Source organism: Strix aluco, chromosome 4 (assembly GCF_031877795.1).
Source record: "Strix aluco isolate bStrAlu1 chromosome 4, bStrAlu1.hap1, whole genome shotgun sequence".
In the NCBI taxonomy this organism is placed as follows: domain Eukaryota; kingdom Metazoa; phylum Chordata; class Aves; order Strigiformes; family Strigidae; genus Strix; species Strix aluco.
Window position 1 is genome coordinate 48,167,614 of NC_133934.1, and position 27,069 is coordinate 48,194,682.

The following is a 27,069-nucleotide window of genomic DNA, read 5'->3' on the forward strand; positions in this document are numbered from 1 at the left end:
TCAGCCAAGCACTCAAACTGCTGGTTACCTTCCCCCCCCCGCCCCCCCCCCCAGCCCCATCAGTTACCATCCCAGAGAGGAACTCTACAAAAAAAGCCAGTTCTCAGTAGTCAGTGAGCCCAGGCATTTGAACCAGGGTGACAGGACAGAGAGAGGCACAGCCTCAGCATGTCAAAGTCCACCAGTGGGGCCACCCTGACCCATCCACCTCAGCTGTTAGTTTAATCCTTTGTATTTTACTTGCCAGCTCTATATATACTTACTGATCTAGAAATTAAGATACATGTATCTCTTTTGTTTCATACAGTATAATTTCTCTTTCGAACTCATATTAGCAGGTAAAATGCTGCATGCCACAAAAAAAAAAAAAAAAAAAAAAAATCCACGTACTGGCACAATTTTGTACCTCACCCTTTTGGAAGTGCACACACTGACACAAAGCTTGCTGTTACACAAGTCAGTGATGGCAGCAAAGTTTCACACCCCGTAACTTAAAAATTTCAGCGTGAGGAAAGCCTCATGTTTCCCAAACACAGCACTGCAAGGTTTCCTACTGGTGCCATCAGACAGGACAGCTGTATTTTCACATTGTGGTAACAAGCTGGTGGGGGGAAAGCAACACAGGCAACTAAAACATACAGTAAGTTTTAACATACAAATATTCTATTTACAAACACTGAGTGTGTAAAAACACCTGACTATGGATATTAACAAAAAGGACTGTTAACACACCTGCATAATGGAACGTTTTAGATGCCAAACACTAACCTGCTTGCTTGAGTACCAGCACGACTAGTCTCTAAGGAAACAGATGAGCTATGATAAGCACATGAAGGTTTCTTTCAAATATTTTCTTCCAGCATAACTTAACTGCACAGGACACCAGAGGCTGCAGTGGCCCTGCTCTTCCCTCCCCACCAATGCCTTCCCGTGCTAAACCCCACAAACTGTATTTTTGCTGCCCCAAGGAAGCAACTGCGCCTTCTCTTTCCTACTCACAGTCCCGCTTGCGGGTACTAACTAACTTTCCTCTCAGCCAGGGCCCAGCCTTAACTATTCAATCCCGCAGTTAACTGAACGCTCGGCACCGCTTCTCCCCTCGTCCGCAGCCCTGCGCGCCCCGCAGCGCATCTCCCACACCGAAAAACACTGCCTGAAACATGAGCTGTTTCCAGGTCTGCCGGGTACCGCAAAACCGGCGGCGGGACAGCCCGAGGCGACAGCAGCTGCACACCGCTGAGGGCGGCCACCCTTTCACGCCCCGCCTCGCCTGGCCCCGCCCGGCCCGGCGGGACAGCCCCGCGGGGTGCGGCCCCCCGCGCCGGCCCTGCCTGCCCCCAGGCCCGCAGCAGCAGCAGGAGGCGGGGGGCTGCCGCCGGGCAGAGGCTGGAGGCAAAGGGGGTTTGAGCCCCCTCTCCCCCACGAAAGCGGCCCGGGCCGCCAGCGCCGCGGCGTGGGGGTGCGCCCCCCAGGCCCCACCCCGCCATGACATAGCGGCCAGGGGAGGGGCGGCGGCCGGGGACCCGGCAGAGAGCGGGCCCCGCTGCCCGGGGCGGCATGGCGCGGCCGGCCGCGCGGCCGGTGGGAGTGGTGGTGCTTCTCTGCTGGCTGCTGCAGGCCGGCAGCGCCGCCCTGCTGGGGCCTGTGGGCACCCGGCTTGGGGAGGAGGGCGGCGGCAGCGATCCGGGCCGCCCTCCGTGGGACGGAAGCGGCTGGGAGAAAGAAGCGGCGGCGGCCCTCCGGGTAGGTGTCCCTGCCCACACTGACACAGCGGCCCCGCTGCTGCCGCGCTGGCTGCGGGCTCCGCCGGAGGAGGAGAGGTGGCGGGGCGCCGCTCGGCCGCGGTTCACCGGGTGGCTGGCGGGTGAGAGGTAGAGAAAGGTAGCACGGCAGAGCTCTTCAGCCCGCGGTACCGAAACCCGCTCCGGCACCCTTTGCTGTTCTGTCTTCCTCGGCCTTGCCTGCTCGGCTTCCTCTCAAATTGCTGGGGTTTGGGGCCCGCTGCTTTTGTCCCCTTCCCCGTTTCTGACGCCAGGTGTCAGCCTCGGACCGAGGCGGCGACGGGAGGGGGGTTACGTCCGTTCCCCCGCCTCACGTCCACGGCTGCACGGGCTTGCTGCTGGAGCCCTTTTCCAGGGAAACGGGGCGACCGGGAGAAGTTGGGCGAGGGGTGCCCGAGGGGTCCGGGCGGGTGTCAGTGTACCGGGCGGTTACCGGGGCTGAGGGCCGGCGCCGGCAGTGCGGTGCCAGCCCGGCTCGCTGCTGTCCCGGTGGCGTTGGTGGCTGCCTGTGGCGGTGGGACCGCGGGTGGTGGTGCCCAGCAGACATCCTCTGCTGAGGGGGTGCCCTGAAGTCTTCACAGAAAACGCAGACGTTGGCGTTAAGTTTTTTATATTTCATGTTGAACTTTGTCGGCAGAAGAAGTTGGGGAGTGCCAGATTGTCTTGCTTTTGTAGGTCGAAAACATGTTTTTCAGAGATCTAGGATTCCTGATAATTTAGTTTTTTAAATGTCTTTAGACCATTATACTGTTCTCTCGCTTTATAAGGACATAAAACAAGATAAGATTAACACTTATCTGAAGACATTTTTATGTATCTTTGTACCACAAGGTTTGTTGTGCTCTCAAAGAAGGGCATCAGATGAGTTTGACACAATGTGTTCTCAGATTGCCTATTTTGCCTGTCTCATATCAATTTTTTACCCTCTATGCATTTAACAATTGCTTTTTTGGTATCTTTCTTAGAACTGAAATTAGTCTAATGAGTTTCATATTGGTTTGCTGGGGATCCACAATGAATCTGAGGTGAACTCCTGTCTTGTTATCTTAAGTTCATGCTTACTGTTGCTAACCTTTTCTTTTTCTGCTCTTACAGTTTTGTCACTACTGCTAACTTAATAACGTACACAAATTATTTATTTATTTTCCCTTCAGGAAAGTGCTAAAAGAATTAGATTACTGAATTCACCATCAAAAGATAATACAACTGCTTTCTATGGAATAAATCAGTTCTCTCACCTGTTTCCTGAAGAGTTCAAAGGTACATTTTCTGGCTGCTGCTAATGCCTTTTCTGTTATTTTTCTTATTCTTTCCCAGAATCTTGTGTTTTTCACATTTACAGATTCTTTCAGTTCTGATAGTCAGCTAGTTTACAATGTCTGGTACCAAACTGTAAGTACTTCTGAAGGATACAAAATCCTCTTCGTGTTTCTCTAGTCTTGCAAGGTTGAATTGCCTAGAGCCTGAATATGATTTAGTATATATATTTCCTCCATTCCTCCCTTCCTCCCTTCTTTCTTCTCACTGGGCCTTAAAGCCTTCTTCAGTTGCAACAGTTTTAAAATTGGAAAATACACAAGGTTCTTGAGTACTCTTAAGTTCCTGTTCCCTACCCCAAGACAAAATTGACTGCAATCCGAACAATGCTTGGAGGTCTGTGGCTGTACGATGATAGCTATGACTTTCAGGACCAATATGACATGCTTAATTTTTTTTTCCTAAGAAAATTTGTCTGATACCTAACCTAATTTTCCCTTCTTGCTGTTCAAGTCTGCTGTTATATGTTCTATTCGTTGGGGGATTTCACACCCTTTTTATTTGTAAATAATTAACAGCTTTTTTTAGTAAAAAAACTAGCAATTTGCATGTGTTTCAGAATCTTTACGTTATTCTCCTCTTACCTGACTAAAAGTAATATTTTTCCAGTAAGTAAAATGTCATGAAAATTTTCAAACAAAGCTTGTTTTATGGAATGGTTATTGATCAGCTTTAGTAAATCTTCATGCTTTATACCCACGTTCCTACATGGAATATTTCTGGGTTTTTCTTCTAGAACGGTAGGAATATTTACATTCATTCTGGAGTATAATGATTATTTTTAAATACGTGAATTTCCTATGGATTTGAGAGTGAGATGTAATCTCATGATTGTAACTACAGATCAATGTTACCTCTATGGCTTCTAGTGAAACAGTTGTTTGTGAGGTTTTTTTAGTTAGTAGATTTATAGATATTTGTATTCTGTGTTTAGCTATTTACTTAAGAAGCATACCTCACAAACTTCCCAGATACAGAAAAGTGCCAAAGGGAAGGGAAAAACCTTTGCCAAAGAAGTTTGACTGGAGGGACAAGAAAGTCATTGCAGAAGTGAGAAATCAGCAGACAGTAAGTCCTGGTGTTTTCCTTTCCTGGTTCTCAAGCACTGCTCACAGACAGTTCCAGCAGGTATGTCACAGTGAAGGTTTTGAAAGGGCCCAGCACTGCCTCAAGACTCCTTGGAGCACAGCACAAGTATGGCCAGCTGAACATACACAGTCACGTAGCATTTTATGCAAAGTGGATTAGACTTAAAAACATGGGATGTAAAAGTTGTGCATTTAGAAATTGTGCAATTATAAGCTGCGTTATTATAAGATCTAGTTAACTAAATCTGCAAATATTTTGCACCATGTGTTTTTTGTATTTTTCTGAAGAGACTGAGGTAAGTTCAGTGCCTGATCTCATACCTTATTTCACCTGGATGGGTATAGAGCCTTTGCTGTGGTTTTCCCTCATGATTGAATGCCCTTGGCTGGTCAACACCCATATCTTTACCATTGAACGTCTCAGAGGATGCATTTGTGATAGGAAGATAACCAGACCCCACATGATTACAGTTTATCTCAAAGCAGTTATGGTCACTGGTAAGAAACAAACAAACTGTTAAATCCTCAATGTCTTTCCTTTCTGTGCTTCACATAGTGTAACCTGGACCTTGCCTAGGAATAAATTCTGCTTCCTATTTAAAATGCCTCAGTTTAAAGGGACTAGAACTGCAGTATAGATTCTGTTACTGTCTAAGAATTTTTTTGTTATGTTTACTTTCAGTTTACAGTTTCTTAAACTGTAATCTAATTTATTTCTATAAAATTGTTCAGACTATAGAAAGTCATAGACTTTCTCCTAAAGTGTGTCCTTTTCAAAAACTTACTAACTAATGTAGTTAAAAAATAATTTCATCCTGAGCCTCAATACTTGTTTAAGAAAATAGGTACCTCACAGTAAAAAGCATCCTCAGACCTATCTTAAAAGGCAAAATTAATAAGGAAGGAATCCTTAAAATAAGACAACCACAATGCAGGAATCCTTAAAATAAGACACCCATAATGCATTTCTGGCTTTCAGAGAGCAGTACAGGGGAAAAAAACAGTTCAAAATTTTAAATGGCTGATTACATTTCTGTATTATTGCCTTAAAAATGAAGTTTAAGGGTGATGTAGTAAAGGAAGAGCATTAGAAGACCATTTTGACTTTTTTTTAGTTTTTATATCAGGCTTCAAAAACAAAGCTGACTTTGTCTTTCTCCCGTGTTTCCCTTCTCTTTGTACCAGTGTGGAGGCTGCTGGGCTTTCAGTGTTGTGGGTGGTATAGAGTCTGCCTATGCAATTAAAGGAAATAACCTGGAAGAACTCAGCGTACAGCAGGTTATTGACTGTTCGTACAATAATTATGGCTGCAGCGGAGGATCCACTGTTAGTGCTTTGAGCTGGCTGAACCAGGTTTGAAACTTTTCATGAATCTCAAACCCTTCCTTAGCTTTCATATTAACATTGTATTTTACTGAGAAAAAGTGGTGGGGAAGGTGGAGTATACAGCTCATCTGATTTTTTTTTTTTTTTTAATGTATGTGTGTATATATGCATATACATGTGTGTGTATATATGTACATATGTACGCATATTTATTTAGCCTGGAATCAAGAGAGAGTTTGTTCAAGCGAAATTGAAACTTGATTGGAATTTTATGGTCTATATATGTTCTTGTGAATGTAACAAATCAACCCACAGGTGTTGAAAATAATGTTCCTTGAAAGCTGCAGTATTTCCACTAAATTCAATTGGAACAGCAGACATACAGTACCAGTGTAGGAGGAGCCATTTATCCATGTGTCATTTTGTGGATTTGAGTGTCCAGCTTAGGCACCAGCATCTGGGAAAAAGGAACAACGTTGAGATTTTCTGCTTTCAAATTTCTATGGTTTCAGTTGCAAACACTGTAAAATCATGCATGAGCGTGGAGAAGCTCGAAATAAAATTGACTGGGTTTACCTTTGTTTCACTTGCAACCCAAAACAATGAAAATGCAGATACTTTAGTGTAGCTAACACACTTCATTCATGAAAAATGAGAATGTGTGTTAATAATATATGGAAGCAGAAAAAATATATTTGAAATAAAAAGTACTCCCTAGGACGACAGTTTGAGTTACAAGAAAATAAGAAGAATCCCTTAATTTTTTGAAGTTTAAAAAAAACCCCTGATTGTCCTTTTTAATAAAGTCTGTAATTCTACCCCTGAAGATTCATATAATCCCAGCTCGTAACAGTCTAGATAACTTAAGTTTGCATTTCAAGAAAGAGGGTATTCATCTGGATTCCTCTGAAGCAAGATTTTCTCTTGCTTGGCAACAGAGGGAGTACAAATAAATTAGGCTGGAGAAGGCACTGTCATAAACATACTGTACTGCAGAAGATAAGAAAAGTATAAAAGGTTGATGCAGTAGCTTTGTAACTGAACTTTGAACTGTGGCAGCCATTATAATACATTGTATACTAGCATGAGGATTTGATGGTAATAGCAGAATTGGACTTAATTTCAGTATTTTATGTAATTGTTCTTGGGATGTTTGTGGTTCTTCAACTGTCCCAAGGAGAGGATAATTCTGTGTGTGGATGTCATTTGAAGAGAATGAATAGTCATTCGTTAAGTGAATGCATAGTATCTGTGTCTTGAAATTGATGAGGTTGCTCATAAGGCTAGTTTAAGCCAGAGATACCTTTTAAATCTCATTCATTATTTAAAGACTTCTGAATCCCTTCTGAAGCTTTCTCCACAAACAAGAAACTAGAGATAGTAAATATCTTATTCCCAACATGACATACTTATTTCCAAATCTCACCAAGAACTCTGAATTTTGAGTGAGTTCTGCGGTCATTTTCAATGTGTTTTGAGCTGCATAGTGTTAAAGTCAAATGCATTAAATTTTCATTCATTTATCTTCTTGCAGACTAAAGTAAAACTCGTGAGAGATTCAGAATATGCTTTTAAAGCTCAGACAGGACTGTGCCATTATTTTGGTCACTCAGATTTTGGAGTTTCAATAACAGGATTTTCTGCATATGACTTCAGGTAGCTACTATTGATTCTTTTTATTTGCTGTACTTTTCCTTCTGTGTTCAGTAACTGTGGAGTAAGCTAGAGCCAATCGTGCATTGACCAGCCAAAGGTTATAAGGTTGATTGCATCAGTTCTGTAGCTTTGTACTGGATAAGAATTAATACATAACATTTTTGAGAGTTTAGGCTTGCCACAATGAATCCATTCAACCCTGCCATCACGAAGCCTGTTCATATTAGAAAGCTTAAGTCTGTGTCTTGAAATTAGGTCTTTTAAATTGGCTATGTTTAAACTGGAACATTGAGTCAATTTTTAATATATGCTAAGTGAACATTACACTGCTTAAGTATCAGAAATGGTAAATCCTACCAATAGGAACTGGAATTTGTTGAAAAAATTAGGAAGTATTCAGTTACTTCAGTATTCATCCATTTACATACCCACCTACATCCTCCTCTGGTCCATGACTTTACAAACAGTGTCGCCAACTGAATTTTGTAAAGACAATTGGTAGCTTTTTAGGTTTCTGTACCAAGAAAGTTTCTTTCTAATTTTTATCAGTACAACACAGCTGCATACTGAAGTTAAAGACAAGAAGTATGATTTTGATTAGGGATTGAATTACTGCCAGATATAAGTAACTAAATCAGTTATAGCTTTGCTAGTCTGTATTTGCCAAATTTAGTTATTGTACATATCATGCAGTGATAAAGATTTCCTGTTCCAGTATATTACATAAGTAAAACTGTATGAGAATACTAATGGTAAATGTCTGATAATGGAAATGTCCTGTGTTTTGTTATGTTTGAGATACATATTTTAGTGTATTATTGTATGTGTTATAAGAGGTACTTCTGTATGTTTGAAAAACTAATGGGAAATAATAATATAGACTAATGGTTTGTCCAAAGCTGTTTTTAATTGAGAAGAGTGGTGTATAAATGGTACATAGTGCTCACCATTGCCCCCTGACTCGACCCAGAAACATGCTTCTTTCTAATAGCATCATATCTTTGGATCTGTACATTTCCCATAGTCGGTGTGCCCTATATTTGTATTACTGTCTTGTAGCATATGAAATATATAATCGTTGATGTATGTTATGTGGTGTGTAGAATGCAGAGGAAACAGTTTAGTTATTTGATTTTTAAATTGTACTTAAGTAGATTACCACCTCAAATTGCTTTAGTGTCCTAACTTAAGTCACTTGGCCTTATCACTCACTTCCTTCACAGCGGTCAAGAAGAAGAAATGATGAGGATGCTTGTTAACTGGGGCCCTTTGGCAGTAACAGTAGATGCAGTTAGCTGGCAGGATTATCTTGGTGGGATCATACAATATCACTGCTCCAGTGGAAGAGCAAATCATGCTGTTCTTATCACTGGTTTTGACAGAACAGGTGCGTTTTCATCAACTGAGCTTCAACCCAGTAGGTTTTGTCTTTCTTCTCTTATTTGCAACTTGCCCCCTGTGGGGCAAGTGATTAAAATCCAGGACTGGGTGGTTTTTTGAGAGCTGTTTGGTTTGGTGTCTCATCAGTTCTGGGAGTGCAGCCTGATCCCAGGAGAAGAACTCTTCTTGTCTGTGCTCCTTCAGTTCTGTGGGACTTCACCTCCTTGTAAAGTCAAGAACATGGCTATATGTGTCTTTATGCTAGCAGAGGATATATCCAGTCTGTTCAACGCTGGAATATTAGCTCTCTCCTCTATGTGAACAACAGTAGGTTTCACTATACCATATCACCAAACCATCAGAAACTATGAGATATTAAAATGGTAATTAACTCTGTAGACTGTTCAAAGGTTTTTTTATGCTTCCCAAATCTCATGTTGTCATCTGTTTATGAAAATGTCTTTTCCAGGTAGTATCCCGTACTGGATTGTACAGAACTCTTGGGGGCCTGCTTGGGGAATAGACGGCTATGTTCGTATTAAGATAGGCGGCAATGTCTGTGGTAAGTCTGACAAAAAATAACTAAAGTGGTAAAGGCCATGTACTGGGATATGTTTCTGCATGTAAGTAAAGCGATATAATGGGATCCTCAGCAAGGAAATACAAATCATTGCTATGTTTTAAAAGAGGTTAGATGAGTCCAGGTGGAAGAATAAATAAAGCGGTTGCTAGTTCAACCAAGCCATATAGTTGAATGATTGAAAAACACCATGCAAAGGTAAAGCTATATAAGGCATAACAAATAAAAGTACTATTGTACCTTACCATGTAGAGGTAATGGTATTGTAAAGTACACAGTCATGTGTCATGTTTTTAGGTTAGTGCCATCGCTGTACTTAGTGTAGGTAAAACAGCTGCTGTCCTTGTCTAGTGGATGCAATTATCTCTGGGCTGTTTAGCAAACAAATATGGAAAGTGGATCTGCTTGTGCTTGGGAATTGTGTAACCTGCTTGTAGGACAGAGGCATATACTTCTAGTGCCGGTTCCATCTCCCACCCTTTTACCATTTGCATGTGATTTTTCTTGATATTTGAGGGAGTTTTGTAGTGTTAAATATCCAGTTTCTTCTGAGTTGCTGGATGTGGAGGTAAGGCAGGTGAAGCTCCCGTTTACCAACAAAGATTGCTGAGCCAAATTGCTGGGATTCAACTACTAGATAGTAAATGTTGTGTGTCCATTGAATTTCAGTCTGTTAGATTAACACTGGAGGTCTTCTGTTGGCTTTCCCTTCAGTGTATGTTTCACAGTAGCTCTCGGTCATTGTAAAAGGTGTTAGATGATATAAATCATCTGCAAATAAGAATAGATAACATTCAGTTTGCCTGCACTCAGTAAAGATCAGGACAATGTATCCAGTCATAGCTTTTCCATGTTGCTGAAACTTTTGTTCTTGTTGTATAAAAAAACTATTTGGAAAAAGAAATTTAGAAGTAGCGATAATTAAAGCAAGTCAATTGTAGAGGTGGTCAGGAAGAACAGATGTGTTATTTTCAAAATCTTTTCTCTCAAAAAGCAGGGTCTTTTGCATTTTCTGTACTGTGCTACACAAGAACAATCCAGTAAAGGCCAGTAGTTGCTCTCTTCCCCCCACAGATGTTGTCTTCTGATTTAGAGGGGCTCTGGTACCACTTTTGAGGGTGTAAGAGCCATCACCCTTTGATATCTTTACAGGCTGTAGTCAGACTTTGCTTTTAGTGCTGGAAGGAGTACAACAATACAAAATAGAGCATAAATAAAAGCCTAGTTGGTTCTGTGTTTGTACGTGTATGAGTGTTCAGAAATGAGTCTTGTAATGGAATTTGCGCTCTCTAGTCTCTCGGTGAGCTTTCAGAGCTGCATAGTTTCCTATTGTCTGTACGTTGCCAATGCATATTATTAAAAGGAAAGAGGATATCAAGGTTTAGATTGCTTTTCAGCACCCAGATGGGACCAATGCTGAATCCTCAGATAGGGTATAAAGTTTTGAACATGAAAGTAGAGGAAGGAGAAGACTAGATCTCAACTGTAAACAGTGTCAGTCAAGGAAGACATAAAAGGGTTGCAGCTGATTCCCTGCCTCCTCCCTGGCCCCCAGCAGTTCATCGGCTGTCATGGCATGGAGGGGAGAGGGCAATATATGAATATGAGTTCTGGGAACTTATTTTGGCAAGTCTCCACTTCCAGTATTTATTAAAAAAAATTTCGTTTCATTTGTAGGTATAGCAGATACAGTTTCATCAGTATTTGTTTGACACTTACTGGCCGAAGACCACAAGTATCATTTGGACACACACTGTATATGAAGATTTACTTCAAAACAACATTTTCTAAAATAAGAAATTGCTGCAAGGGCAATTCCTACTTTTAGACAGTACGAGAATGGGTTGGCTGGAGTTTTTAAAAATATTTTTATTTGGAATGTGTGTTGCACATCAAATCTCTCATGCAATAAGAAGACTCAGAATCTCTTACAGAATAAGAAGACGTAGAATCAACTGCAGAACCCAAAAAGAAGTTTCAAAGATGGATTGAAACTGCAAAGTGTGAAGTCTATCCAGGTGTTGAATACTGCTCTGTAAAAAGATCTTACAAGGAAAGAAGTGATGACAAATGACAAGGAATTTGGATCAAATAATCAATAGTATGACAGAGTAAAATTGAAACACTTTGAAGATAAGAAGAACCATGATTAGGTCTGCTTTTATTGGGTAGGGAAGAAGGGCATTTGGATGAAAATATTCTGTTACTCTTTGGTACTTGTCTTGGCTTTTCTAGCACCTCTGACAGACACACACGTTTTGTCTTCCTCCTTTTTGTGAAATCCTACTTTTTCTCTAAAGTTAGAAGAATAAAGGAGGGAAATGGATAGTCAAAGTTGTTTCCCGAGCACCCTGTGTCTCTGAAGTGCTGCAGTCCTTCAGTTTCAGTCTTCAGACCTTTATTGGGTAAATATAAATTCGAAGCTCTTCAGAGCAGGGACCGTGTTTTGGAAAGTGCCTGGAATATCACAGTCTTCTGCCTTCATTTGTTAGGTGGATAGAAAAGTAAGAAATAACTGTATTTAGACAAACGGAGGCAGTTCTGGAGGTTTAACATCCTGTGTCCTGGCAGGATATATGTGTTAGCAAATCAGACTTTCTGTGCTTTTAGAACTGTATCAGTTCCATGCCTTCTCTCTTCTCTACTTCACGACTAACAGTGAAGCCAGTTGCAAAGCATAAATTAAAACCTTATTTGTTATAGAAAAAGTTGTGAGGGTGGCTTTTGATAATACATATTTGCTAGCTTCAGAAAATCAGCAGTCACAGAATATTCCAAATAGAGTGGGTATTAAATTTCCCTAAGTTAATTGAATTCATAGGTGGGACTTGCTGGGAATCAAAAAGGGGCTCCAGCTTTTCTGACCTGTAAAACCGCAGTTGCAGGCAAATGTGACTAGAATTCACAACCAAACATGTAGTTCTAAAATGCTCTGAATCTTCATCTGGAATGCTTTACCTGTGTCTTTTATGAAGCACTACTATGAAGCAATTATGTAATTTTCACACTTAATTACTGTACCATGTTAATAGATCAGTGTGTTATAACCTTTTTATGACAAATGCAATGAGTGTTCATAATCGTCTATTGCAAGTATTGCCATTTTAGTCCTTCTACTTACGCATTAATATTTTAAATGAAAGGAAGACTGAGTGCGATGTCTCGCTACTTCCTGAATTTACTGGCTGAAAACTTTAGATCACCAAAAGGGGAAGCCTTCTGTAGGCTTATAGTCTTCTGTGGTATGGCCTTTCCTTAGCAGTTTACAAACAACAAATAGCACACCGTAACTGGAAAACAATAGCCAAAGTTCCTAATTGATGTTCCACCAGTGTTTTTGAGGTGGTACTACCAGGCATGAGTACCCAAAGCGCTAAGATACAGAGCAACTCACCAGAAATTAAGGCCGACAGCATATGTGTATTTCCAAGGGAAGCGTTTAAAAAGACAAGGAGAGTCCATCTAATGAGAAGATGACACAGCTTTATCAGTATTCTATGGCCAAATTTGCCTCGCTTTTATTATGTATCAATTTATCCTTATTTCAATGATATTTCAAATAAAGAACACTTTAAATGCATGTCATACTGTTGTTTGAACTTTATGCTTGCTTTAGAGGACTTAACAAAAGATGAGCTTTAATACTGCTTTATTGAAAGTGCAAAGTAAGTATTTATTATATCTGCTATTTAACAGTAAGTTAAGGGATTTACATTCACATGTAACACATAGATAGCAACATGATTCTTGATATATGTAAAAGTTCAAGACGCTTGGGTTTCTGTAGATTCAGGACTTATGTTTTTTAATTCTGTCTTAACCCAAAATTCCTTTGAAATTCCACTAGAGCTCAGAAACTAATATTCTTCTGAAGGTGATGAGACTATTAATTTGCTTCTTGAGGACATTATTAATGACCATTAGGCAAACAAATACAAAAATATGTACAAATAAGATATGATCATGATAATTCTGTATAAATTGCTCCCTCTCTCTAGGTGTAGGTTTTAAGAAGCCAGCTAAGAGTTAAATTGGTCATTGAGTTGAACTGGGGTATCATTTTAGTCTTAGTATAGGCTAGCTCAATAAGATTATTTTTTCTACAAACAATTAAGTTGCTTCCACAAGTTGATCATACTATTCACATAGCTGTCATATATAAATACATATTTACACACCCACACTCCGTGAGAATAGCTGTTATATCAGAGGGATAGCACCACTTGAGGTGAAAGTCCTGCAGTTCTTTACAGCAACTGGTCTAGAAAGGCAGGCTAGTCAGAGTCATCGCTGCTAAAATAGGAGCTGTCGCAGTATTCCGCTGTGTAAAGGAATTTATGAATGGTTGGGTTCATCTTTGGTATCCAGTGTCTTGGCACTAGAAACGTTGAAAGATTGAACAGATCCACAAACACCTTGTACCTGTCACTGAAAAAGACAATCAGAACAATTAATACTGCGGTATTGGCATAGAAGGCCATAATTTCAAAATCCGCAGGAATTGTTTCATCTCTCTTATTCATTTAATAAGGTTTCTGCACTAACCCTCCTCCTGAATATTCCAGAGTAAAAATCCAATCCTAACTGTTTCTAGGGCATAGCAGATTAGACTTAAAAAGGAAATATGGTTGCTATAGTCCCATCTTTCTTCTGAAAATGCAGAGCATGTGGGCTATAATCTCCAGACCTCCACTCTTGTAGATAGCAAGTAGAATTTATCTAGGAAGAATGTTAACCTGAAATTAAAGAAGAGTGAGAAGGCTTGCTGAAAAAGACAGTGAACCTTTAATCTTTTAATTCAATCTGTGTGGCTTTTTGTTCCCCCCTCTGTTACAATGGTTGTGATGGGAATCGTTGCCCACAGCCACACATGGCATTCACCAGCTACGTATGGTTTCTCTTTGAAAACAAACCTCAAAGAAGGTCCTCTTAGAGGAAGATGTTCTAAATATCCTTGTGCTTTTTGACATAATGTTGTTCAGGACTGTCAGGACACAGTTACAGCTAAAAGGCTTGAATTATCTAACTAGCTGAATCCTCAAATTTTGTGTAAAAAAAGTTCCCCATTCAGAGAGTTCTGTGCTCAGGCCCCAAACATCCCTTTTAAGTTCCTTTTCTGCTTCATCCAACAGAAAGAAACATGTTTCTGATCGTTGCCTGCACAGCTTGAGAGTATTAGTTACTATCAGCTTTAAGAATATATTCAATCCTAAATTGAAGTAGCTTAGGTTGTATGATTAGAGGTCATGTTAAGCAATAAAGAAACTGTCATCAGCTGCACAGTAGCTGGGAGTCACCTCCAGCCTCTATCACCTCATTAACTCGGGCTAGCTTGCACACAAACTAAACAATGCAGGATTAATATTATTGCTAGATCCTTTGACTGACAATCTATGTGGCACTTTACATGACAGGTCAAGAGTTCTTTTTGCCCCAAAAGGCTTGGAATTTATATATGTCAACCCAATTGTTAAGTAAATGTACAACAGCCAAGAGGAAATGCCAGAGTCCCAAGAGAGAAACAGCAGCCCTCTGGCTTCTGATGAGCTGTCTGAAATCCGTCTCCTGGCATTAGAGTATCTATGAACTGCATTATTGCAGGTAGTGGGGGAAACGCATTATTCTTGCCTCACTGTTGAGCGCAGATACTGGTAGCCTGATGAGCCTCCGGTGCCAGCCTTGCTGCCAATCATTCTGTGCACCATGCAGACATGGTTATCTAAGGAATACAAAAGGACAGGGCATATGTTCAGTGTTAAGATATAACCAAAGGGTCACATCAAGGTGCTTTGCTGAAACATGAAAGATCACACAGAGATCCCTGCAGAGATGCAGAGCTACTAGGTCTTCAGCAATGCAGGAGTTAATTATGCCACTCTTCAGTCAACTAATATAAAATTATTGTTAATACAGAACAAATGCACTAATTATACATTATTATGCTCTGTCAATACAGCATTAATACATTCACTCAGGGAAAGAGCAGAAGGAATGTTTGCGTATGAAGACGTCATGATGGCATTTTGGGAGACATTGGAAAAGATATACCTGTCCCTTAAATAAAATTGTTCACCTAACTTAAAGCATGTCATAGAAGTGATAGCTATACCTATATATCTAATGATCACAGAAAAAGCTGTTCATCTTGGTCAAACTACAAACAAAAAAAGGCATGCCTAAAGGATGAACTCAGAAGCTCAGTTCTAAAACTCTGGGTATAGCTTGGCTAAAAGAGGGTGAAATAACAATTTACTTGCATCTCAAACAGGGAGTGTAACAGTCAAAAAGTGAAACTTACACCTCCATTTGGTCATGAGGACATCAATATCCATAAGGGAGGTAAGAAGCTGGAAGGGAACCTGAAAACGAGGCTCCTCCCTTGGAAAATGAAAGAGAAGACAATGAGACCTCTTACGATATTTTGTATTTTTCAAAGCAGCGCTTCACCAATGCATAATAGTGACTTAGCTTATATTTTTCCTAAATTACTACTGAAATGTCAGTAGATATTCTGACAAACGCTTCTGCCGTGTAAGTCTCAACCTGTGCCTTTTCCCTCATACTTGGAAAAATACTCTAAATCTTTCTAGGACACTTCGTTGAACAGTTCGAACAAGGCATTTGCTATTTTCAATCTGATGACCAGCATCTGGTCAGACACGAACCAGCTGCCTAGATAGGCCATGTAACCTCCATCCTTGAAAATGTTCAAAACTCAACTGGACATAGCCCTGAGCAGCCCAATCTGACCTTCAGTTGGATCTAACTAATCTGGGTTTTTGTGGAGGATTGGACTACTTTACATTCCAAGGCCTATTCCAGCCTAAATAAACTGTGCTGCTGTCCCTAACCTTCACCTTTCCTCCTGCCAGTAATCTTTAAAGATATATTTTCTAACAACATTACCTGTAGAAGTAGATCATTAAGGCACCTTTCAGTGCTTTATAAGACAGTCGTCTTTCTCCTGCAAAATACAAGTGTCCTTAGTTTGTTACTGATTCTTCTGCAAATTTAATGCTATTATGTGATTATATATATCATGTATAAAAAATTAAAAGTGCATATTGACATATATTAATACAATGTACCTTTACTAAGCAGGTGTTCATGGCGTTTTTCATCAAATAACGAAAGTAATACATCTTTCTGTTTTTGGAATTCAGATAAGTCGTCATCTTTTTCTTCTGATTCTGGCTTGGCCTTTGGTATTTAAAACAAAAACAGGTTTAGAATTCAATAGGGAAAATGGAGCACTTGAATGACCAACGATGTAACTTCTATTTTCATCATAAATACTCTGTAAATTTACATCGTAAATAGAAGAACTGTTTTTTCACACAAGATAGACGAGTCACTGAGTCACTGTCCTTTAAAAAAACACAATTACCACAAAATGTACATTTAAATAGATGTCAACACAATTCAGATAAATGAACGTTCAAACAAACTGTCAGCTTATCACTTTTCTTTTGGTCTAGAGGCCTTAAAACCACTTAGACTTTATTTGTTTGAAGCCTGATTATTTTATTATTTCTTTTCAAGGCAAAAAGAAGACATCCTTGCACAGCTATGGGTAAGAAAATTATAAATAAAAAGGTTTAGATAAGTTAAAAAGTTGTAAACAGATATCTCAGGAAATTGATTAATTCTTATGGTGTTTTTTCTATTAAAAATGTGCTTAAAGCTACAGGTCTTACAATATTCAGGGATTTCCTTGTGTTTATTTGCCAGTGTAATTCAAATGATCACATAGCAGCAAATTACCACATACTGTTAAATTGAAATGGGCTGTTTGCAGTGACACTCCATATTCACAGCTCAGGGGCCTAAACTGTGTTTTCTCTGAACTGTACATGCAAGTACTAACTAAAGGGGAAGTTGCAGTTTCAGTAAAATCCATTTCAACCCTTCCATTGATACTATCCCTTTCCTTTCACAATCAAAATCATCCATGTATCACATGTTTTAAACCATCTTAGATGTCAAATTACAAATTTATCCAGGTTTCCTGAAAAATTTGCAATTTTTTCTGCTTCTTGCAGACAGAGGATGCTGAAGATTAAGTGAAGTGAGACAGAAACTGCGAGTGGGCCAAAAGTCAAATTCATGTCAGGATGTCGTTTTGCCAGCTGTCTTTGCTTATAGCTAGATCACTATGTACCTGCACGAAGGCAAATTCCTCTTCTAGACCTTTTAAAACATTCACTTCAAATTGTCCCCAGAAATCAAATCCTTCTGCGTCAAGTCCCGGAGTTCTTTCCAGCCATGCCTTTAATAATAATAACAATAATGTGTTCAAACATTAACAATGCAAGTGCATTACTCTAGAAATACAAGTTATAGCAACATAAATTATACTGCTACAGTTGTTCTGGTTTAATATCCTGTAGAGGTGCTTATTGCTGGAGTAAGCATGTCCATGTAGATGATTTATACCTGCATAATGATGCTGTGCAAACACACCCACAGGTTCCAGGTTAAATGACCAGTGTTGGAAGACAAAAGCTTTCTCATTCTAAGAGTATCTTTAAAACCAGCTCCCTTGCAGATACAGGAAAGAAATCTTATTCCATATATATAGGATAATTGGAAAGATAAATCCCAGAAGGAAGATATAGGACGAGTTTTTGTCATGTCAGACAAGCTGAATACCTGAATACTTATCAAGCAGTCTGTCATTAAATTACACCACAATATGTGATGATACAAGACAGAAATTTCCTTGGCAGTTAGCAAAGCTTTCTCTCTGATTTCCTTTTAATAACAGGAATGAAATTAGAAGGGGGAAAAAAATTACGAATCTTTATGGTCAAACTCCCTTTAGAGATCACTTAATTTAGCTCCTTCTCATCTGAAAGATACAAGAGCTTTAAGTCTTAACAAATGAAGAAAAGCTAGAGAAAATTCTTTTACACTGTATCAGGTGTCATTCGACAAATGGATAGGGCTAATTACAATGGATGCTTTTATTGAGGTTTATACTGCATTATTCTTTAGAAAGTTATGTTAATTTTGTGTATGAAAACGACAAGGGAGTTAAAGAAATTATCATGAGTCATTCATAACTCTGAGACAAAGTCATTAAATCAAGGAAAGTGATAATGAAACCTTTGTTAAACATCTTTTCTCCTTTCCATTTTGGGTTGTCATTTTTCCTTTTATTTTTTAACTTCTCTAATAGCCATCACTAACAGTGGAAATATTTTTTAAGTTTTCTTCTAAAAAGGGTTTATAATCATGAAAAACAATGTGAATGAAACAGTACGTTTATATTCTAGACTCATACTTCCACAATGCAATTCACTAGTTTAACAGTCAGACTTTTCAGACAGGGCAATGCTGTGAAAAATCAGTTGATTTACTAATGACTAACTCTTTCATACAAAATTTGGGAAGAATCCAAAGCACAACTGACTGGAAAATTGTCAGCATGCTTGCTTCTCTCAAAGAAGAAAAGTTTGTCACTGACACCAATGAAGGACATTCCTGGGATATGGGGGAAAGTGAAGCATTATTACCTCCACGAGTTGCAGTAGCGTTGGTTCTTGCTCTGATTTAAGCAGTAGTTCATAATCCTGTCCCTTGAAGTTATCACGATAATGCCTTCTGTTATAGGGGACTCTCAGACTTTGGGGAACACCAATTTTGTTCTCTAGCAAGCGAAACTGAAGGCTCTGAAAACCTGAGGCTGGGCTTAGGTAGTATCTTTGGGAACACAAGAAAAGAAGATATAAAAATGCAGGATATTATTTTACAGTGATGGGGTTCTCAATAAAATAAAAAAATACATATTTCACAGTTGAAGAATATCAAATAGATATCTGAGCATTTTTATATGATTGCAATTAAGAAAACCAAGCTATTTTAATGCAACTACTATGTATGTATAACATATTCTAATTTTCCAGCTATATATTGTTTGTGTATACACAGATATAGACACACACTTATGTTTGTACTGTGTTTAAAATTGCAGCTTTGTGTGTGTGATGTACAGGAGGAAACATCAGTGAATATCCTTTCCAGACAGAATAAGCAGCTTCACCCCAAATAGCTATTACAAAAATTTCCACGTTATTAAACTGCCAATTAATGCATTTTAAAGAGCCTTGTTATACAGAATAATTGCTATGTATACAATAGAATAATATTCAGAAAACCATTCAGTGGGTTTCATTTGAGGGATTCAATAATGGGATTCTTTCAGAGTTAAAAAAACGTGACCATGCTGAAAAAAATTATTAATACAAGTAATCTGAAATCCCAGATTGCTAGATAATTGTAATGCACTTTGAATTGCAAATATAAGATTTGGCAGAAATAGACCATTGATTTGATCTTATGTTTGCTTATCAAATGACAGTACATTGTTAAAAAGCAGAATCAAGAATGCATCAAAACAGATGGATTTCCTCTGCTTTAGTATAACGCTAGATGATACAGATGTTTCAGACTTCCAAGAGAAGCAAACCTGTAGTTTCATGTGCTTTTTAATTAGGGAACATTAAAGGATAGAAAAGAAAGGGTACTAAAAGAATGCAGAAGTGGATGGGATGCTAGACGGCACTGAGGTCACAAGCCAGACAGGTCAGTGACACAACCAGAACAAGAAGAGGAAGGCAGACAGTGGATAAAGCTTTCACACATGGCAGTGTAGTGAAAGGACCTACCTGAAGTCAGGGAAGAAACAGAAATGCCATGGGAGAAGTGAGGCAAGCCAAGGGATCCCAAAGAAAGCCTGGGCAAAAGGCAGAAGAGCTACCAACCACCCAGCCCAGCAATACATTGGGCAGCTAGTGGAGAACAGAAGTTATTGGGGAAAAAGAAGAGACAGTAATGCTTCCTTCAGCCACTTGAAGCCCCCAGCACTGCAGACCCGCTGAAAACACAAAGCAAGGAAACACAAGACAAACCAAGACAGCTGAAATATCTGTTTGATCATCTGCGGAGAGTGCATTTCTCTCACCCAAGCACTTCTATCATTTGCCACAGAACACAGCTGCAACTGTGCAGTGATAAGCTTCAAGTAAATTGTTAACGGAACCGTGAGCTATTTCTATTGTTTTAACCTTTTACTCTGAAACCATTCAGCAGCACCACACATAAACACCAACAATTAAGTTGTACTTCTTTGCAGAACATGCTGGACTCATACTCACGCCCAACTTCTTAATTGACCCTTGCACTCTAATATCAGGGTTGCCTCTCTAAGGTATGCTCTCACCTTGCTGAATGATGCATGTACTACAAGATGCCAGGGCACCTGCAAAATTCACCATCAGTTCTAAGGATGGGAATTACCAGCTCATGGATTACTGTGGAGGAACAGTAAGTATTTACCTGAAATCAAAGAAGTCCAATGCAGTCATAGTTTCCAAAACTGAGAACTGTTCCACAAGTAATTTCAGAATCATTGAAATTCTGTTCATTCGAGTAATAACCTTCAGCATGTTCCTCTCATCTCTTACCTGTAGGAAAAATAAATATCATAACCAGACAGAATGGTGTTCTCTTTATATCCTACCTATTTTTTTCAGGTCTTTTCACTGTTGAACATCACTATAGTTCCCAAGTCCTTTCCACGTGAAATCCATAGCAGCAGAATCTCATACTGAATAGAGCGCCCTGTTTTTAACTGAAACTATAATTTTCAAAGATTGAAACTGTTTTTCTCTGATTGATTATACAACTAGGGTAAATATATAGGGGGTTTTTTTTCTATATCTTTGACTGAAATAGAAGTCATCACCAGAAATTAAACTCTAGACCAAAATCATTTATATCATGATCATTTCCAGTGATTACAATTATAACTTTAATGATATATGATATAATATGATAATTATATTATGATTTCTATTATAATCACTTCTATAATCATTTCTATTATTATGAAGGAAAAAGGCAGATGTGGAAAGTATTTCAAAGCTGAGAAGCAGAATAATTTGAGAGATCATCAGGAGAGCACATCTAAAAAGTTGTTCAGCAGAGATGTGCATTAGCAAGCAGAGGAAAACAGAGAAGACTGCATCTGATGGGAAACAGAAAATATTAAATGGAAAACACAGAAACTCTCTTCTGGCTGATTTGAACACTTTGCCTGCAGAGGAGTCTGCTAAAATTCCTGTTAGTTTCAATGAGATTAAACTTCTCTCTAAGACCTGGGCATGCAACCAGGAAATAATCAAACTACAAAAATGAAAGATGATAACCATTTCCTTAATTACCTGGCTGTGTACGTAACCATAACATTGACATTTCAAATTCTGATTATAAGCAATGTTTCATTTTTCACAAAAATAAATAATGAAAAATTATTCTGCTTAAGAACCGATTTTGATCAGTTATAATTTGATATAATGTTCAACGAAAAAGCCAACAAAATTACAAATGTGGAGGACAACAGAGAACATTTTCACTGGGCATTATGATAAAAAGGTTCCTTCTTTCAGTCTGGTCTAGTTTCAAATTTTCTTTGTATACACATGTTCATGATGTTATTCAAGGTATTTCAAATTACATGCATTCAGCCTTTTTCTGTGGATGTAGTATCAGGTCAGGAGCTTTCCTTTGTTGTCTATTATTACGAAGTGTGTGTAGCTTTGGGCAAATGTTTAGAGATGTTCATATTTCTGTTATATATGTAATTTTCAGAAATTCTCGTACAATTGTACACTGTGATTTTGATTATTGCTTTCATGTTGCATTTAATAATACACAACTACCAAAAAGAGCTTTCCTTTCATATAGCAGATATTGGATGGAAGGATATAGTATGTAAACTTCAAAAAACTGAACAAAGGCAGAAGTGACTTTTCAACATAAAAGAACCTGTGAGGCCTCTGGTTTTCAGTTTTGCTTCTGAGCATGCTTTTTCTGCAGTAGAATACTCCCAAGTTAAGTTTCTGCAGTTATCCAGTACTAGTAGGAGAGTATGAGAATATTTTGGCCAATGAAACTGGTCTTGGAGAATGATCTATGCAAAAGGCGTTTTCAGGAGGAAATATGATTTTGCTGACCAAATGTTTGTACTATCAAGATATAAGAGTCACTCAGCCAAATTTCATTGGGGTTTTTTGGATGCTGTTTTTAAAAAAAGAGCACATGTTGCCTTAGTAAACCCAAACATACCAGGCTGGAAGGCAGGAGGCAAAAGGAAAAGAGTGCTGCATTTTCCCAAAATTAATATTTGCTTTAAACTTACGTGGCCATTTTGAAAGATCACCCGCACAGAGTCCATTTCCCACAGAATCTGCTTAAACCAAAGTTCATAAGCTGCAACAAGGCAGGCATCATTAGAATTTCAACATCATTAGAACTTCAACATTACTTTGCTTTTTCTTCATAGGATTGAAGAAGAAAAATTCTTACATTTTGATTTAAAATGAATGGCCTACATTTACACTGCTGGTGTGCAAAAAGATGCTTATACACAAATGTATTACCTGTTACAATATGCTGTCCGTTACCTAAACTATTACACTAAATAATCTAGTGTCAAGAATGTTGACAGAATTTTTTTAAGCATGTTTTACACATCAAATATTTGATGTGCAGAATGTTCATTACAAAAGGAGGAAAGAGAAAATCTAGATCTGATACTCCAATAAAAGCTAACTTCAGAGCTGCTTACAGTCTTTATGTCATCTACATTTTTCCTGTCAATAACAGGAAAATATCATTAGGCCAGTGCCTGCAAAACATATGGATACTACCAGTTAGGAAGCACCTAAACAGAATGCTTGCTTCTAGTCAGCCTCTGAATGGTTAAAACTGAATTGAAGCTTCAGAGAAGGCACAGGCCAACATACAAAATTTGCCTACAATAAACTGCATAGCAGCCTATTACTCAGACAGGGAAAGAATTTAACCACCTTAATTTCTCCAGAAACAGAACCATCCAAATCTTGGTTTACCAAATGCAAAGGTTATACTTATGGCTTCATAAGGATAGAGTTGATTACAGCCTTACAAATGATATAGGGATATATAGAAATATAAATAAATAAAAGACAGAGCAATTGTAGTGGTTGTGTCTAAAATGAAAACAAATTGTGTATTGACTCTTTCAGTACTGAATAACTCCCTGTGGCAAAAATGCCAGTCAAACACCACTGAACTCCTCCCAAACACTTACCTTGATGCGTCACAATAAAAAGATGTTCGTCATGGATTTTCTTTCCTTTCTTCTCACTCTGAAGTTCTTGAGCATTCAATATTTTGTTCAGCTTAAAAATAAAGATGAGACTGTTCTGTAAGCTCTCAATTCTGCTGTTAGAAATGGTAATCCTACTGTGTAGAACTAATATTTAAGGATAATATTTAAAATATATATATAAAGGCCTCATATTCCAGGTGGCATGAAAATTTACTCTAAATGGTCTCAGCTGTCACTTTTACTTTTTAATTTTAATAAAATCTTGCCTAAAATGAACCATTTAGGCACCCCAAGTAATAAAGTTTGGAAAATAATTTTAAAGATCTTTTTAATTATAAAAAAAAAAGAGAAAACAAAATATCCAGCATGTTTTCCAGATTTTACAACTATACTGTTGTGTTCCATGAAAACAGAGTTCCTATAGTAGAATTCTGTGTAATCATGCAACAACATTTGCACAAGGGTTCTCATTTGAGGCTGTACTAGTTATTTCAGTTCTGACATTACTAATTTTTTTACTGAGTCAAATTTACAATCTAATCATAGCTGTTTTAAAAGAAATCTTTGCAAGATTCTATATTGTATATCAACAAATCAGTCTTCTGTTCACAAGCACAGACTAATTCCACTCACTTCAGTTCATGCTGTCACCAAAAAAAAAAAGTCAGGATTCTTATATTACTTGTGGCATTTTATTTTTACTTATTTCTTAACTACTTCTAGTTGTTGCAGCTTTTTGTTTGGGGTTTTTTTTGTGTTGCCCTTAGTCATCAGCCCACTCCTTAGATTTCTGCAATATATTTTTCCAGCCAAATATTCTGCGCTTTCACGCAATAATTCAGGGAAGTTGCACATGGCCTGCTGACGTGGAAAAATTGCCAAGTGGTAATTGTCAGACCAAAGAAAGCCTTTTGTGGTGCACCACTTCAGAGTTTAAGTTTACCAATATAAATAATTCCCCACCAAAACCCCCCAAATATCTAGCTTCCCTGAACTTTGGGAAGCCATCCCACACTCCACCGGCACCATCCCAGCTGAGGCGGGCACCTGTGCCCATGACTACACGTGGAGAGCTCAGGTAGATAAAGGGCACTTGGAGACCTGTCTTAGTGACTGGCTGACTGCTGTGAGAATCATCCATCACAGGTCCTGGCTCAAGCCTTAAGAATGACCAGGGCAGTAAACATGAAATCCTTAAACTTACTTGTAGGTAGTCTCCATAGACAAGTCCACCTTTGCTGGCTTTATTTATCCCTTCTTGTGATTTGTCATCTTTTTCATCTTCCAAAGATAGCTTGTTAAAATTAAATCTAAGAAGAATATATAAACTATTTAATTGAAGAACTGTGAATGTATCTGTCTTTTTTCTAACAGATGCATCTACAATTCAAACAATGCTTTGTTTTGAGAAACTGAACCACTAAAGCAGGCTTTTGAGAAAAACAGTACACCTGAAATAACCTTTTGTCACAGTAACAGCTGGTAGCATTGCATCTAGTTCATTAAATAACAAGTGCTCGGACAAGTCCTTATACAGTCTCTTTTCCTTTAGTGATAGCTACAGTTGTCTATTTGTTGATAATCATTAATTCCTCTCTGAGCTTTCATATTTTACATTAACATTATATCATTTAACCGACATTATGAAGCAAAACCCAAGGATGAGGGACTTACAGGTAATTGTTCCCCGCGAAGGGGCACCCGCTCATGCTTCCAGGATCCAAACTCGCTGAGCTGCACACCAGGGGATATACTCCGTTAGTGTTTCCAAATCTGCTGCAGCTGCCTTATATGTAACCTTACCTCACCGCCGAGGCCAACCCCCAAATTCTCCTCCTTAGTCCTCAGCCCATCCCCACTATTCAATAAGTACAGAAACTATCGTGGCACAAAGGTCAATAAGTTCATGTGTTGTTGGCTCTCCAGGTTGGTTTTTTTTTCAGTCAGTCAAAACAGGAATGGCTGTCACGCTTGCATTGTCCTGTGGCACACACTTTTTGTGCTTTTTAATGCAAGGTTTCTGCCAGCTGCTTCTTTGGAGGTAAAGGCTGGTGTAAGGGGTAAGTCAATGAGAGTTCTCTGTGTGAGAAAAAGTCAATATTTAGTTCAGGAATTGTTAAAGTAGGTTTTTAACTTGCAGCCCCTTGTATCAAGATATCAAAATACTTTCAAGTTCAAAAAAATGAAACATGGAAAGGGAAGGGGAAGGGAAGGAGAACATATTTCTATGTCAGCCTGAATAATGCTTTTAAGAGATTTTAAGTAATACACATACTTTCAAAAAAGGCACACAGATTAAGGAAATTAACTAAAAATAATTATGTACATCTCATGCTATTTTTCCAGTGGTTTAATTCATGACAATTTTGTAATTTTATTTCCTCGCACAAAAGTTTCACTCTCGTTTATTGACAAATGTTACTCAATTCTGTTTAATCATCAGCTTAACACACAATGAAGTAACATGTAGTGTGCACTTTTTTCCTGCCTGCCAGCCTCTTCTGAAAAAAAAGTTAATGCTCAGTTTTACTGCAAACAAAGCTACAAGGCCCCTGTGACCCTAGACCATTTGCTCTCTGCAAGACTTACTCTGCTTAGGGGTGTCTGAGTTGTGGTTTCAGCTGTTCTAGTCACTTGAGTAGTTGGCTCACAAAAAATGTCATACACAGTACGTGGCGATGGGATGTACACGCTGTTCAGCCGGATGCCGTTATGTCAGTGTATACAAATATTAACTTAAAACTAAGCTGAGCCACAACAAAAGTAGGACTCCACTGAAGCAACCCATCAAGCAAGGTCAAGGTGTTCTTCCTTCATGATGTAAAACCTGACAGAAGAAAATAATCCTCTCACCACACACATCTATACCTCTGCTCAGGGTGCAGGCAAGTAGAGATGAAAGTGAAGACTGTGCATGGGTACATACATCAGAAATTAAATGTTGAAAACTCTGCCTTTCACCATCCCATTTGCACTCAAACAGCTTGATATACAAATGTAATAATCTCTCACATTCACAGATCTTAAATTCATGGACAAGGAAGGTTTATCTCGTCATTTCTATAAATCTTCACCTGAAACATCCAGACTGAGCCTCCACAGTGAAATCAAACTTTCTATTACCTTTTCTCATGGCACAAGGAAAGAAAGAGCGTGAACCTCGTAAAAATAAGGACAGTTGAAAAATATTGAACTCAACCTCACCAAAGGAATTGGTGTCTGTTTTCTTGTGCAGTTTTAGTTTCTTCTGTGGGACACAGAGAATTATAAACCTCTAGAGCAATGGTCTCCAATTTGCAACCTTTACATTGCCTACCCAGTAGGCAAAGGACTTTGAAGTATCAGAGCCCTTTTAAACTCTGTGCTTAAAAAAACATTAACTCCCTATTTGGGAAGTAATACTACCCTTAATCAGTCCAGGGTTACCAAACTCACTCAAAATCTAGCTGAGGATACTATCTGAACCAAGCACTATACGAACTCCTCTTCTGATTCAGCAACATACAAGCTTCAGTCAATCAAATAAATCAGCCAGACTACAGCGATTTAGAAAGTTATTTCCAGTATTTCCAACATGTTCAAACTCTCTGTTTAGGGACTTCATAGCTGATTGGTCCCAAAGCACCTCCACCCTAAAACCCACCAGCCTAGTAAGACTTCTGAAACCTGCCAATCCAAATGAAACATATGCACTACTCATCGCTCTTGCTTGATGAGTGTGTTCGCTTTCTCCTGTTAAACCCTCTTGCACTGGTGTATTCTGAAAGCTTGGCTATCCCCAGG

At 38.8% G+C, this 27,069-nt stretch overlaps 2 protein-coding genes across 4 annotated transcripts; one reads left to right on the forward strand and one right to left on the reverse strand.

The window, feature by feature from the left end:
- Positions 1–1,501: 1,501 nt before the first annotated feature.
- CTSO (cathepsin O) lies at positions 1,502–12,708 on the forward strand. Of its 2 annotated transcripts, none has more exons than XM_074822961.1 (8): positions 1,502–1,743; positions 2,936–3,041; positions 4,033–4,166; positions 5,372–5,539; positions 7,047–7,168; positions 8,392–8,555; positions 9,018–9,110; positions 10,806–12,708. In XM_074822961.1, the coding sequence occupies exons 1-8, from the start codon at positions 1,558–1,560 to the stop codon at positions 10,838–10,840; spliced, it is 1,008 nt and encodes a 335-aa protein (XP_074679062.1). In that variant the 5' UTR covers positions 1,502–1,557; the 3' UTR covers positions 10,841–12,708. The 2 variants fall into 2 exon arrangements, with proteins under 2 accessions (XP_074679062.1, XP_074679063.1); XM_074822962.1 differs by lacking the exon at positions 1,502–1,743 and adding an exon at positions 1,770–2,452.
- Positions 12,709–12,760: 52 nt separating this feature from the next.
- On the reverse strand, positions 12,761–26,092 carry TDO2 (tryptophan 2,3-dioxygenase). Of its 2 annotated transcripts, XM_074822959.1 has the most exons (13): positions 25,876–26,092; positions 24,961–25,365; positions 24,491–24,596; positions 23,266–23,356; positions 22,333–22,403; positions 20,469–20,596; positions 18,647–18,833; positions 17,290–17,397; positions 16,217–16,328; positions 16,035–16,092; positions 15,427–15,506; positions 14,762–14,847; positions 13,419–13,556 (listed from the first exon to the last, which is right to left on the reverse strand). In XM_074822959.1, exons 2-13 carry the CDS (start codon positions 24,993–24,995, stop codon positions 13,554–13,556), a joined length of 1,065 nt encoding a protein of 354 aa, XP_074679060.1. In that variant the 5' UTR covers positions 24,996–25,365; positions 25,876–26,092; the 3' UTR covers positions 13,419–13,553. The 2 variants fall into 2 exon arrangements, with proteins under 2 accessions (XP_074679059.1, XP_074679060.1); XM_074822958.1 differs by lacking the exon at positions 25,876–26,092 and having other exon boundaries at positions 12,761–13,556; positions 14,757–14,847; positions 24,961–25,338.
- Positions 26,093–27,069: the final 977 nt, after the last annotated feature.

What these genes read in the sequence shown, in the direction of transcription:
- TDO2 (XM_074822958.1), bottom strand. Translation starts at nt 24,995, where the DNA reads ATGAGCGGGTGCCCCTTCGCGGGGAACAATTACCT. An exon ending in TTCGCGGGGAACAATTACCT is followed by an intron (nt 24,597 to 24,960) that starts GTAAGTCCCTCA and finishes TATTCTTCTTAG; the next exon opens with ATTTAATTTTAACAAGCTAT. An exon ending in TCTATGGAGACTACCTACAA is followed by an intron (nt 23,357 to 24,490) that starts GTAAGTTTAAGG and finishes TTTATTTTTAAG; the next exon opens with CTGAACAAAATATTGAATGC.
- CTSO (XM_074822961.1), top strand. Translation starts at nt 1,558, where the DNA reads ATGGCGCGGCCGGCCGCGCGGCCGGTGGGAGTGGTGGTGCTTCTCTGC. An exon ending in AAGTGAGAAATCAGCAGACA is followed by an intron (nt 4,167 to 5,371) that starts GTAAGTCCTGGT and finishes TCTTTGTACCAG; the next exon opens with TGTGGAGGCTGCTGGGCTTT. An exon ending in CTTTGAGCTGGCTGAACCAG is followed by an intron (nt 5,540 to 7,046) that starts GTTTGAAACTTT and finishes ATCTTCTTGCAG; the next exon opens with ACTAAAGTAAAACTCGTGAG.